Source organism: Melozone crissalis, unplaced genomic scaffold, assembly GCF_028551555.1.
Source record: "Melozone crissalis strain CALT ecotype California unplaced genomic scaffold, PUWL_Pcris_2 ptg000013l_1, whole genome shotgun sequence".
Classification (NCBI taxonomy): domain Eukaryota; kingdom Metazoa; phylum Chordata; class Aves; order Passeriformes; family Passerellidae; genus Melozone; species Melozone crissalis.
The window spans coordinates 7,692,692-7,706,892 of record NW_026535791.1 but is presented as its reverse complement, the minus strand read 5'-3'; the positions used below and the strand labels follow the sequence as shown (position 1 = coordinate 7,706,892).

At 36.6% G+C, this 14,201-nt stretch overlaps 1 protein-coding gene across 1 annotated transcript in view; it reads right to left on the bottom strand.

Annotated features, from left to right (window-relative positions):
* Positions 1-14,201, bottom strand: part of BRCA2 (BRCA2 DNA repair associated) — a 32,980-nt gene that overhangs the window by 16,338 nt on the left and 2,441 nt on the right. Inside the window, exons 3-10 of the mRNA XM_054272035.1 lie at positions 13,669-13,774; positions 12,829-12,881; positions 12,683-12,723; positions 12,473-12,584; positions 10,845-10,900; positions 9,835-9,949; positions 5,959-7,137; positions 515-5,302 (exon numbers count right to left, since the gene is read on the bottom strand). Coding sequence (XP_054128010.1) covers positions 515-5,302; positions 5,959-7,137; positions 9,835-9,949; positions 10,845-10,900; positions 12,473-12,584; positions 12,683-12,723; positions 12,829-12,881; positions 13,669-13,774 — 6,450 coding nt within the window. The remainder of the gene's footprint in view (positions 1-514; positions 5,303-5,958; positions 7,138-9,834; positions 9,950-10,844; positions 10,901-12,472; positions 12,585-12,682; positions 12,724-12,828; positions 12,882-13,668; positions 13,775-14,201) is intronic.

The window sequence follows — 14,201 nt, the reverse complement described above, 5'->3', positions numbered from 1 at the left end:
AAGCATCAGTACCAACACTTCAGCCCTAGACAGATCACTTTCAGAAGGCAAGAAACTCTCTTAGACCAACAATTATTTTTTGAATCAGACTAGCAATCTCGATACAAGCAAAACATTGTCCTCATCTACAGTGCACAAAAAGGTGAAAATGAAAATACTGCTACTCATTTTTCAATGAAAAAACACTAGATATATACACAGAGGAAAAAAAAGTCTGCTCAGAGAGAAAAAGAACAGCAGTTTTCTTCTGTAAGCTTACAGTAAAACAGCAAATCTGGACACCTTCAAAATTACTTATCACAAATTTAGCTTCTACTGTGCATATTTAAGCCTGGAAAGAGTGGATGAACCACCCTGCAGCAAGAAGAGTTTTTGTCACTGACACCTAGAGAAAGAAGTTGAATGTTTCTGTGAGCTAAAAAATAAACATGACATGCAAACCAGCCCCCCAAAACCTAAACAAATGCACTGTGCAGAAATATGGAGTTGAACATACATAAGATAAAACACCTACCAAGTGAGTTGTTTTCTTCAAAGTGCCTCTTCCCAAAGGTCTTCATTTGGAAGTTTTTATCCGGTCTGCCACTGAAGGTCTGTGCAGCATTAATTTGTACTCCAGAACTGGAAAAACTGTCTTCCATAAAAGCTCTTGCACTTTCTATAGCCTCTACTTCCAAGTAATTTTTTGGACTTTGGAGAAGATTAGTATTAATTTCTGCTTTAGCACTAGCACTGCATGAAATTGCTTCAGACTCTGGTTTTGACCACAGATTCAGCTGCCCTTTTCCAAAAGACTCAGTTTTCTCTTGCTGAAGGTTATTTTTAAATGATGCTAACTGCTTGTTTTTCTGATTGTATGGTGTGTGCTCAGGCATTTTGACATGGTGAGTGCTTGGAAAATACTTCATTTCCTGAGGGCAGATGTTTTGTAAGTCAGAGTCTTGATTGCAGCTTTTTTCAGTTTTGAATTCTGAGATCACCTTATCTGTTAAAGATTTCACACGTTGACCACTGTCTTTAATTGAACTAAGCTGATCTGTAGTACAAAGTCCACTACTGAAAAAGTAATCAGATTCTTCTAAAATTGCTTTTGCTTTTTGGTAGGCATCTTTAGAAACTTTTACCTGCTTTCCACTAGCAGTGCTGAAGCCAAAAGCAGAATCTGATATCAATTCAGGGCTGGTATCTTCTTGCCCTTTTGATGACACTATCTGCATTTTCCAAGGAAGTACTTCAGTTTGCATTTTAGACTCTTCAACAACTTCCTCAACTAAAAATGCTTCTTGTACATGTGGTGAATGATTACCTTCCATTTCAGAAAAGAGCTGTCTAGCTTTCCTGAGTGACTCTTCTGAAAGCTGTACAGGCTTTCCACTTGCTGTACTAAAAAATCCAGAATTGCTTGTAGAAGCATCTGATGGCTTTATCTGCTTATCTGGAACAAAGTGCCCTAAAAGCTTAATATTCTGCCCAAAGGATTGCTTCTGATAATTTGAAGCAGACTTTGCACCTGCAGATGTGTTTCCTTCTTGGTGACTGTCTTCATCAGTACTTGCATTTACTTCAATAAACCGGGATGTGGCTGAATTAACCTCTTCACTTGTTGTAGCATTAAAAAAATTAGCAGAATTAGGACACTCAGTGTAAAGGACTACAGATGAATTTCTAGCAATTTCTGTTTGATTCCTTCTTGAGTTAGGCTCAATTTCGTATTTTACAGCTTCACTGCAGTCTTGAAACATTTGTCTGACACTTGCTAATGCACTTTCTGAAACAGACACAGCTTTCCCTTTTGCTGTGCTAAACACGGTTTCTTTCAGATCACCCCTTTGCTTTTCAGCCTCAAGTGCTGTTTCTTTTAACCTCTTAAAATTAGTTTCCTCTTCAGGAAGAATGACTAGTGTCTGGTTTTGGCTAGCACTGGCTAGGCTGTCTGTGAAGCAATTTTTATAAGCAGCAGGTTCATTTAAATGTTCTAAGTTGAATTCTTTACTGTCACCATTCATGTAAGAGCAGCTACTTTTTGCATCTAAAAGGAGTGACTGATCAGCTTTACTGTTGCTCTCCCCAACAAATAAAGTATTTTTTGTATCTCTAGGCACACATTTGTCTTCAAGGTCATGTGGTACCTTCATTAAATGCAGAGATGCAGCAGAGTGCACAGGAAAATCATCTATATTTCCTGAATCATCCCTCTTTCTTGGTGAGCAGTCCAACTTTTTCTCTGCAAGGAATTTTCCATCTTCAGACAAATGAGTTCTACTTACAGCATCACTCTTCTGTCCTGTAAGGGATTCCAATTCTGACTTTCCAGGTCTGACATCAGCTTTCTTATGCTCATGTGAAGTTACCAAACTCCCTTCAAAAGCTTCACCTAGGTCAACAAATGTATCTTCTTTAGCAGGATCAAGAACTGCAGCATGTTTAATAGGACTGCTCTCTATTGCCTGATTAAACTGGTCTCCAAGCTCTTCAGCAACAAGCTTTTCATTAAAACTGAGTTTTTCTGAGTCACAGTGAGCAATGTTTTCAGTACATAAATCGCAGTCTTTAACACAGTTCTTGCCACATTTCCTTTTCTTGATGAGATTCTCAAAACTGTCATTATGTTCCTTTCCTATATCAACATCTGCAAAAAACTGTTCCGCTTTAGCCAAAAATCCATCAGCAATTGCTATTTTCTTGCCGCTAGCAGTATGAAAACCAGTCAGATAACTTCCTTCCACTTCATTTTTCCCCATGTTTACTTCTTGTTCAAGAGGTATTTGATAATGATGGTAAGAACCTATTTTTATTCTGCTTTCATTCACTAGCAGGTCCTTATCATGAGTGGTGTCTTCTGCCATATTTTTACAATTTGTTTTTTCTTTATCAGAGTTCTCCAAAACATTTACATCTCCTTCTCCGCACTGCACACTGAACAAGGGCAGAGAATGATCCAAAGCTGCATCAGGAATGGATGTATCACCACCAGGAGCCTGAGGTTTTGGTGACAAACATTCATCTTCCTTTCTGTCTTTTCCTTCCTGCTTAGGAGACTGGTTTTCCATTTCGTATGACGTATTTAAACTGTGTTCTTCTGCAATCATAACAGCATCTTCTAGACATGTTACATGTAATGAGTGGTCTTGCAAATTGCCTTCATCATCTCCTCGATTTGAAATTTGTTTGGAAGTTTCATAATTCTGCTTATGATTTTTAGTGGACAACAGGCTGTTGACATAGTTAATACCACTGAAGGTAACATTTTCAGTATTATTTGCTGATATTTTTGCCTTGTTTTCCATATTTTCCTTGAATGCTGTACTAGTATTTTCCTCATTTTTATTCTGTGCATGGTAGGAAACAGAACTTGTGTGGGAAACAGCATTAATGCTTTTGAAATCTGAAACACGAACAGTTCTTTCTTTGCTTCCTTTTGTCAGGCATCTGGAAAAATGATTGTTAGAAGACATAGATCCTTTTGAATTGTGACATCTAGTACCAGTTTCAGAAGATTTGAACAAATAGTTATCATCATCCAAGTCTCTGAAGAGCTCTGCAGACCTACTCAAAGCCGCTTTTGAAATATTTATTTTTTTACCTCCAGCTGAAGTAAAGCCTATGAAATTAGAAAAGCTGTCCTGCTTAGCTATGGGAAAGCTCTCATCAGATCTACTTTCATTTATGTCTAAATTAGTAAAAGTAACCTTTTTATAATTTTCATGGAAAAACACTGCATTTTCTTTTTCATTTTTCACCAATTCAGTGTCTTCATTTGTGTCTTCCTCCTGAGTACAATACTTGTCATTTTTTACTTGATTTTCCGATTTAAAAGTGCTATAAACCCCCACATCTTTGCTTGTTTCAGAAATATTTTCTACATTCTTTGTTCCATTTGTTTCTACAGTTCCTAATTGTTGCAAGCTGTGACTTTGTATTGTGTTGCTTTGCTTTCTAAACTGTGTAAATTCAAACTGACTACCTGTTTCTTCTAAGATACTGGAAAGTTCAGCAATTTCAGCTTCTTGGCTTGCTGTCAAGGTTTGATTTGCTTCTTGCAAGGCTTGTGGAGTTCTAGGAAAGCTTTTACACAAGCCAACTTTATGTGGAGTAAACTTTGTATGCCTGGGCTCAAGAAAACTTGCCTGTGAATCTGAAGAATCAGATAAATTACTGCCCAGCTTGCTTTTTGAACCTGAGAATAACACATTTTCCTTTTTAACTTGATGTGAAATGTTTCTGACTCTTTCCATGGAAGAACCTTCAAAGCATTCATTTTCAATATCCTTGAACAGCATTCTGCCTTTTGCTCTACTGGCTTCAGAGAATTTAATCTGCTTATTAGAAGCAGTCTGAAAGCCACTGAAGCCCAGATTCAAACTGCATGCATTAAGATTCACTGATGATTCCCCTTTACACTTTAGGTTCTTGTTTGGCATTTTGCTGGAAAGCATTGGTGCTACTTGTTTATCTTCTGCAGAAGCGACTTCATTTAAAGAATTGTTATCTACACAATCTAATAATTCTTTAGAAATGTCTACAGCTACATTACTGAATGCAGCTGCTTGAGGGCTTTTGCTGTTTTCAGCTGGCTTTGGGTCTTCATTGCTGGCTACATCCTCTGAAAAGGCAGCTGCATCTGCTTCCTCCCCTTGTTTTAATACAGTACTGTCATTTTCTGAGCCCTGTATTCCCAAGGGTCTGTGTACCTCTCTACAGTCAACTCCTGATCTCTGGTCTGTAGAATGCTTTTTACTGGGTGATAATTTATTGCAACAGTCACTACTGACTGCAGTTATGCCAAAGTTGATCTGACAGAATGTATTATGGGAACTGCTGTTTGTCACAGATGTAGAGTCACTGTGAATACCAGCCAAGAGTTCCTTGCCCCTAGGAGAAGACCCAAGCTCTTTCAGGCTCTGAGGTACAGCAGTTCCATCGTTCACCTTAGTACTCATGTCCTTATCTTCTTCACCTTTCCCTAAAGCACAGCTTTTAGGGAGAAATCTGGAACGTTTTCTTGCCACTAGGCATGCTGAAGTCAGAACTCTGCGTTTTATATTTGAAAGATTCTCATTATTTGAAGAATTTTTTGTATCTTCTTCCAGTGTATTAGATCCTTCTAAGCATTTTATTGATGCAGCAGGTTGATCCTCTCTTGCATTTTCCCCCAAGTCTCTCAGGTCTTGTTGTTTCAGCCTGTCACTGAAGGAATTATCAGATGAGTTATCCATTATATCCATTTTTAAAGTAGAAGTGCTGAAGTTCTTCATCCTTGTATTTGATTCCAAATGCTTTCTCTCAGCAGGAAGAAAGTGGTCTACAAGACAAGACATTACAGAGAAAAATTTGAATAAATTTATTCAAACAAACGTAGATTCAGATTTTCATAAAATTTTGGCAGATCAGATAATTTCTATACAAGCTTAACAGCAGAACCCAAAGAATCACTTTTGTTCTCAAATGCAAATTCCCTGACAAGGCTGGAGGTCTGTTTAACCTATATTCTAACAGCCAGAAACAAGAGACTTGGCTGCAGCTAATGGTACCAGGTAAAAAAACAATAAATAAATTTTTACTTGTAATGAAATTTCAAAAGATGGGCTTCAACTACTTGTGTCTCAACATAAGGATTTGTTTCAAATTTAAAGTACTTCAACTCCTACCATAAAGTAATTCTTCTAGTAAAAACAAAACTGAAAAAGATAACTAAGCTTGTCAATTACAATAATGGCTCAGGGTGGAAGTTTCTATTCCAGAAACTAACCTGTTATGAAAAAAGTTATCACAAGATTACTTGAAAATGATCCTATCCTTATCACTGTATAACAGAACAATCCCATAGGTTGATTCCCAACTGCCCAGCTACTTTTCCACAAACACAAGATTTTACATGATTTTATCTAAAACATTTACATGAAAGGCTCATAATAAATAATGAATCCTCCACAAATGATGAAAAGCTTAATAATGTACCTTGTTCAACATCACTGGCCACCAGACAGCCTCTAAATTCGTATGCATCAGATTCCAAATGTGGCAATGCAGTATGAATAGGTGATTCAGAGGTTACTTCTTTTTGTATTTTTTCTTCTTGATACAATAAAGTATTATTTAGTCTATAAATAAATTTCTTGGATCTCTTTCTCAGATTGGGTAACATCTTCAGGTTTTTAACACCAGACTTTGTAAGAGTATTTTCACTATTTTTTAAATGTAGGTCATCACAGTTATCTGGAGATTTGGCACTACACATAAGTGGGTGAGCATCAGTTAGGACAGATTTGGAAGCTGCTTTTAAACGTGTGGAAAGCTTGTCATGGTGGACTACAGAACACTCTGTGACGTTTGCATGTCCAATGAAAAAAGAATTACAGTTTAAGCAGCTCATTTTGGAAACCTCAGCTGCACATCCTTTTACTAACTCTGGATCTTGAACACTCAATGACACAGACTTTACTGGAGTTATTTCCAATGTTGGGTTGTTTTCAGGGTTTTTCATTTCACAGCATTTTTCTGACAAATCCACACTCAAGAGCTTTTGCGCTTTTAACAAGCCTGAAGAGTTCAGTAAAGATGTTTCCACAGCATCATTCTTGGCCATTAGTAATGACTTTTCTTCTAAATTTTCCTCCCTATGTAAGTTGGAGGGTGGAGAGCTACATACAGACATCTCCAGGTGAGTTTCGTCAAGACCAGACAAGTTCAGCTGAGACCACTGGCTTGATGGAGAGTGCACACCTTCCTTCACAGGCCTCTCATTCTCCAAGGACTTGTGTGCTCTATAATCATGCACATCTCCTGAGTTCCTAAGAGACTCCAATTCTTTTCTATGTTCTATTAAACAGCCATCTTTATCATCTCCTGCATCTTCACTGGTGTTTTGGAGTAAAGAACCATTCACTCGAGTACAGTAGCTGTTTTCAGTCCAGCTATTTGTTTTGACTTCCTGTGAAATGCTATTCTTTCTTCCATTAGGCTGCTGAGAGGGAACATTCCCCTTTTCTTGTGTTTTATCTGGATTTATCTCATATTTCTCTACTGCATCCAGAGCATGTGGCATCAGCAGGAGAGTTCCACTGGATTCAGCTGGAATATTGAGTGTGTCCTCAAAGCTATCCATCTCACCCAGTAAGCCATCTAACACCTCTGACTCTAGAGTTTAGAGAAGATGGAGAGAGGAAAAGAAGTAAGAAAATCAGCTTTAGGAAATAACTTGGGAACAGTATTGGTAAATAGAGCTTTCAATTTTATAGTCATTACCTTTACCCAGGAGTGAGTAGGTAAAGAAAAATGTTAGAGGAAACAGGAGGCAAAGGAAATACGTGTAAATGCCCTGGCCTCCTGAGCTCTGCAGTGGCTAAGGCTGCCAAGATGAAACCTGGCTGCCTCAAAAGAGTATTTTTCCCTCCTATGGACAGAGAATGAGTAGTAAATTTGACAAGAGAAATATATTGATATTTTCCTTCCAAAATTTATACCTGATGATAGGTACCAGACAGGTTAAGAAGCTGTCAATTTACTGTTATATAAAGATTAATAATTGAATTGTCTTCTACTATGATATAAAATAGTACAGAATCTAGAAAGATTTAGAAATAGTCTCAGTCTTTTAACTGATAGGAAGCTTTTAAGTAGTTCCATGATTGGCATAAATATTAGAAAAATAATGAGAATTTTTTGTGTTTAGAAATAACATGCAATGGGGGAAAAATAACCCAAACTCTACTATGTAGAACTTATCTATGCCAAATAAAAATATTACCTTCTCAAATGTATTAAATAAGACCCACTTATCAGAACATTCCACATTCAAAACCAGGTTTCATTTACAGACTGCTTTTTAAGGCTTTTTCATATCACAGAAATCATAATAAAGTACCTAGAAAACAGTCCTCTGATTTCCTTATGCCCATAACCAACAGCTTAACATTTTCCATTAGCTTTTTTTAGGTATAATTTTTTTAACTTACGACTCTATAATTTTCCCTACTAGAACTTTTAAATAGTGTAATATCCAAAAGATTTTCCATTTGGAAGTCCATAGAAGATTTCCCAGTACTTGGTCACACACAACAAATTATTTGCAATACATCTACTATAGGTTCCTGCTGATGTTGTAGGCATAGAAAGTTACTCATTCTCTTTACTTTCTATTTTTTGCCTGAGTGGTAAATGAGATGTCAAAAAGAAGACACTGTAACACCACTGATTGAGTGTGCAGGTAGGTCATCTTCCTTCACTAAAGCAGGTTCCTCTGAAGCAACTTCTGTGACCATATCCCTTCATCCTGTGATAAGTTGTCAGTACAGCTTTCTACACAGACACAGCTTATTTGTTTTTACTTAAACAAGAGACATTACTTTTTAGGGTTAAAGAAAACAAGGACTAACTGAAGGACTGTACAGATACTGTCTGTACACTGAATAATCTCATGCCAGGGAAAAACAAAAATCAGGGAAATTAATTCTGACTTCTAAACTTACTGGAGGGTGATATTATTTGATGATTTGATATATTATGATCTTATTTTCTTTAACTGAAACAAAATATATACTTAATAAAACTTATTGTACTTTATGACACTATTCCAGAGAAAACAAACACCTGAAAGCTACAAATGTGGACATGTCCTTTTTATACATGGCATCTTCAAATGCCAAATTATCAAAAAGGGAAGATGTAGGAAAAGGGAAACACTTGCAAGTTATTTTCAACTCTAAAACAAATGGTCTTCTTCTCCCTCTTATTTTTCTCAGACATTAACTTATCTTGTCTACTGCAGTATGCAATGTAATAGGACCTACCGGAACACAGACCAAGACCAATTAATTTGTGCTTAATTTCTAAAAGTATTTTGCTAATTACAAATTATTTTAATACATTTACTACCAAACACATTCTTTTCAGCACATTTGGACCTACAGTATAAGAACAGCAGGCCTATATCACTCTGTAAGCAACAATGCTTCCTGAGGCCAGCATTCTCAGCTCTCCTTATCAAATTCTAAACTGATTCTTTTAAAATTCTTACAAGTACCACCAAACCTTATTTTTAGGGCAGGCCATTCAATTCAGATAAGGAGACATAAAATCCTAAGGACATAATGTCTTGTCTAGCCAGCATGAATCCCTACAGCACCCTTTTACACCCATGCATGCTGCACCAATTTCTGGTAATAACCTCCCCTTCTGCCATCATTTCTCAACTAAAATCAAAAAACCTCCCACTGAAATTTACACTTACACTTGATCACGGATGTGATCTAAAAACATGGAATGAAGGTATTTTTCCCTTGTCTTCTGTATTTTCTGCATTCAATTAAAGAAATCAGAAACATTTTTTCTCCAAAAGGATTTGTCACATTTTGAACTACCTATTTTGAACAGGTGAAGCAAATGAAAAAAGGATACAGCAAGAACAAAAAACAAGCTCACCACAGAACAGTGAGTGCTGGGATGAAAGTTCATGATAAAAGTTAAGCCTGTTCAATAACTAGAAGCAGTAGTCTTGCTCCCCCTTGAGCCTGTACCATTTTTCTGTCTCAGCTCTCCCACAGTCTCACCTCTCCAGCTGCAGTGAGCACACTTCACAGTACTAATCTGGTTGCTGTCCAGTGGCACCATAACCTGACTTTCATGGCTTAACCAGGACACTGATTTAATTCACTGACTCAACAGACACTCCCCTTTATAAGGCTAGATTAATTTTACAAATTAGAATAAATTTAGGGACTCAGAGTACACAGCTGGCAGAACAAACCAGCCACAGAACAGCCCAAAACACAGAATGCACTTTTATCCCCAGTCTTGCTTCACTGAATACTTATTAGGTAAAGTATCAATGCATACCCAAATCTTTGATGTCATCTTCAGCATTTAGCTTTACTGTCTCTGGTACAGACAGCATACTTGTATCACTTATCCCAGGACATTTATCGTGCTTGGAAAAACAGTTGTGCAAAATCTGTAAACCAAAGACAAAAGCTGTTATACTATGTACCAGTTAGCATCACTTTACCTGTGAAGAACCTGACTCCACCTCTCAAAATGAAAGGTAACATTTTCACAGGTACAGTGAAAAACAAATAAGCAGATAATCCCCATTTTTGATGCAAATCAGGTTCCATTTTTAAAGTCACCTTCAGGGCAGTGAATGGGTTCAGCAGCTTACTGTAATCCTCTCAAAAAGGGAACAAAGGAGATAGGAAGAAGGACAAAGACATTTTGCCTATTTTCACTTGTAACTGCTTGTTAAATGCGAAGTTTCAGGTCATTAAGGATCAAACTTAAATTTGTAACTGAATCCTTTTAGTGTCATCCGTGGTTTTCAGTCTCAATAGTCATTCAGGTTTCATATACACAGTGACAAAATCCAATTAGGCAAGAACTTTCCCTACCACTATCAAAGGACTGAAATTAATACTCAATTTCAACTCTTGATTGTAGAGGTTGAGAGCAACAAGTTATTCCTAAAGAATAACTTCCAAAAATCTGATGGAAGTGGGAAAAAACAGACAAATAAATCTTCAGATAAGTAACATAATTCCTAGGTTTGATTCCTCTCAAAATAATACTGACTGCTGCTGAAGCCAAGTGGTTTGGGGGGTTGGGGTTGCTTTGGTTTTTTTTTAATAAGCACAGCAAAAAATATTCCTCCGAGAGGGTTATTTGTGAGAACACATTCTGCAACCATGTATTTCAAATTTAGTCTTATGGGCAGTAACTTTTTTAAAAAGAGTCAGATAGGAGAGCTTGAAATGAAAATGACAGAATTTTTTATTCTTGGCTCAGGAATATAAACATGTAATGGACTAGCTTAACTGAAATTGAAGAACAACACAGCTCTTAAAACTACTTACTGTATCAGCCCTTCCATCCTGTCGCTTTGCTTCAGAAACAGAATCATTCTCTCTAGCTTTGGAAGGAGACAGACAAGTCAATTTATTTTCTCCTGAGTAATCTGCTGAGTGTGTTCAAAAACAGCTGTGTTTTGGGAAGATTTTCATTGGATTATTTTAAATTCCACTCAAATCTGTAAATAAACTACTAAAAACTAAAAGTTCTAATTAAAAAGTCATACAGTGGAAGGACAGGGTATAAAGGCAGTTTTGAACCAGCACAAACCACCACAAATCACAGGTTATGGTTTCTGCTATGTTTCCAGTTACCACCTTGAAACAGCACTGCCATTCCCCTTTCAAGGAGTTATTCATGGCATTCCTCCCCATTTTCTTCTGTCCAAAGATCTGGATGAGATCTTCAAGCCTTTCAGGAATTTGGGGTTTTTCCCATTTCTTCCCAAAACAGCAGTACTACCTTCACTTTTGTTACAAAAGGAGAAAGTGAACCCTCTTTTAAAAATGCCTGAGAAGCATATACTAAAATATTTCATAGACACAACATCTAGGTTCTGTGTAGCAGCTCTTTCTTTCCACAGGTGTCAGAAGGCAGAGAGTATAATATCACTATTATAAAATATTAAGCTTATCCCAGACATGGGAGAATGAGAGCTCAAACCACAGCTCATCTCCCAGAACATCATCATTAAGGTATAGATACCTCACCCAGCCCTTCTTTCCAGTTCACACCTTTCTGGAACAAAGAACACCCAAAATGACACAACTCAATAGCCTAGTGAATAGTACTACCCCTTACATCCCAAAAGTAATTCCCAATCGTAGGGCTCATTCTTAAAATGCCCTACATGCACTATACAGTGGTAATTTAACAACATGAAAAAGAGCAATATCAGAAGCTAAGGAAACACATCCAGGTCTTCCCATTTTCTCATGAATTTTCATCAACAAATCATACAGTCAAACTTCATTTTGCTTATCATATGCTAATGAAATCTCACTTTCACCAACACCTTAGTTTGAGGCTTGATGTTTATCATCACTGTTAGTTACTACTGAAGCAATTATCACCTACTCATTCTCATTCACAGCTCTGCTGACACAGCTGTTTGTGCAGCTGTGCAGTAAATGAGCTCCAGGAACTGCCCCATCCAAATAACCCAGGAAACATGAACCCAGGAGCTCGGGTCTTAAATTGGATGAGTATCCCAGTCCATCTCACTGATTCTGATGGCAGGCACAGTGAGAATGGTTAAAATGCTGAACTCAACACTGCTGCTGGGAGATGAACTCAGCAGGCCACCTTCTCACACTTCATAAACAAACCCATTTAACTTAGCCCAGCAGTTCCTAGTTATGTGATAGGGCAAAGCAAACATCCAATCCTCCTTCTATGCTTTGCTATGTTATTTCCAAATTTATATGCCCTAACCCCTCAGACAAAGGAAGAAAACTTCTGAAAAGTCTTCTGTGTAGAGCTGCATTATCTAAAGGCACCCACTAATAATCACTGTAAGAATTTTGTCTTTTTTTAGTTAAAAAACCAAACAGTTCATACTGAGTGAACTTCCAGCATCAAAACTGGAAGTATTAAACCCTTAGCATTAGCAATTGCTCATTTTAAGAAATACCTATTATCACAGTTTCACCAAGGGTAGGAGGTGTGGCTAAAGAACTCGACCAGGACATATCTGGATCCACTTCTGCTCCCAGACTTTCAGAAATGCATTTTGGAGTTCTGACCTAGAAATACATTTAACAATCATATATATGATTTCTATGCCAAATTCTAAATGTACAACTCAGGAAAAGGAAATAAAATGCATGAAAAAAATCTGTACCTCCAAAAGTTTTGGTGTGCAAAACAAGCTTCCATATGGACCTGCAAAACATGATGTAAAAAGGACATTAAACAGTAACTAAAAAATATGGATTTTTATCTAGAGATGTAAAATATTTTGTAGAACCAAAAAGTGAAGATACAAACCAGGGACATTATTTTTCTGAGGTGTTCTGTAAGTATTCCTTAAAATAGTTGGACTGCAAAAGAAAATTAAAGCCATAATATTAATTTCATGTCTCAGTTTCTTAAAATAATTGAACATTTCAAACATTACATATATTACCATCTCCATTATTTCTTTTCTTTCACCATGGTTACTTCCCTGACTAGATAAAACACAGATTCCTCCTAACCATCAATCAATATTTTAAACGTTACCATAAGTCTAGTATAAACTGTAAAATATTTCTTTCAGGAAATAATTTAATTTTCAGTGATGATTTGACTTTCAAGTAATAAATTCCAATGTAACCATGCATTTTATAATAGGCTGTATGAAACTAGGGAAATTGGCTTTACTGACTGCAATGAATTAGTAAGTTTAACTCTTCTTATAATCAACACAAATACTTTGATAAAATTTATCTGAAATACAGACATTAAGTCTGTAAAAATCAAGGCTATTATTAAAAAAATCTCAGTAAATATTACAAACAGCTTTACTACTTGAGAAGCCCATGATACATCACTACTACTCTTACTTTGGATGTTTGGACTTGGAAAGCTGAAATAATGTTAAAAATTTTTGTATTCCAGCTGTGAAAGAGTAGAAAAATAGAAAGAACGATCACCTGAAAGCAAAGACATCTTTGAATTTAGCCAGTGTTTTATTTTCAACTCACTTAGCAACCTACAAGTATCATAAACATATCAGACATACAAGATTATTCACTGCTTCTAAAGTTCAACAATCTGGTGGGTTAAGTGTTGCTTTTTGCTTAAGGCCCAGATTATTTTCTATTTGTGTTGACATATTTAGCATACCTAGCAGTGAGGCAGTTGTGGAAGGTACCAGGAGGTGAAGTAAGCATTTCATTTTCTTGGTCTGTTTTTCTTCTTGTGTTATTTGGGCTCATCAAATTCTCTCTATCTACAACATAGAATACAATAATCAGCACAACTTTGCAGAACTCCAGGTAACAGTTTAAATTTTGAAGTTTAAAGCTAAGCTTTCAACAAACCAAAACAAAACCCAATCAAAACAACAACAAAACCCACAAAACAAAACAAAAAACCACAACCTAATCCTAATTTCTATTCTAGTATTTTAAATATGGTCAAATTTTATATCCAGCCAATGCTACACATTTTTCAAATGCACAGCCAAGAACACCCCTCATGTCACTTTATTGACTTGGTGTTAATCAAGTCATACATTCCATTCCATTTCAGTTTTAATGTACAGCACTGTGCCTTTCTTGTCATTGCACAAGTTATTCTTAGCAAAAATACATGTGCAAGCACAGGTTTGTGCAGCTTCCCCTCAAATTTACTAAGTCATACACTTATTGATTCAA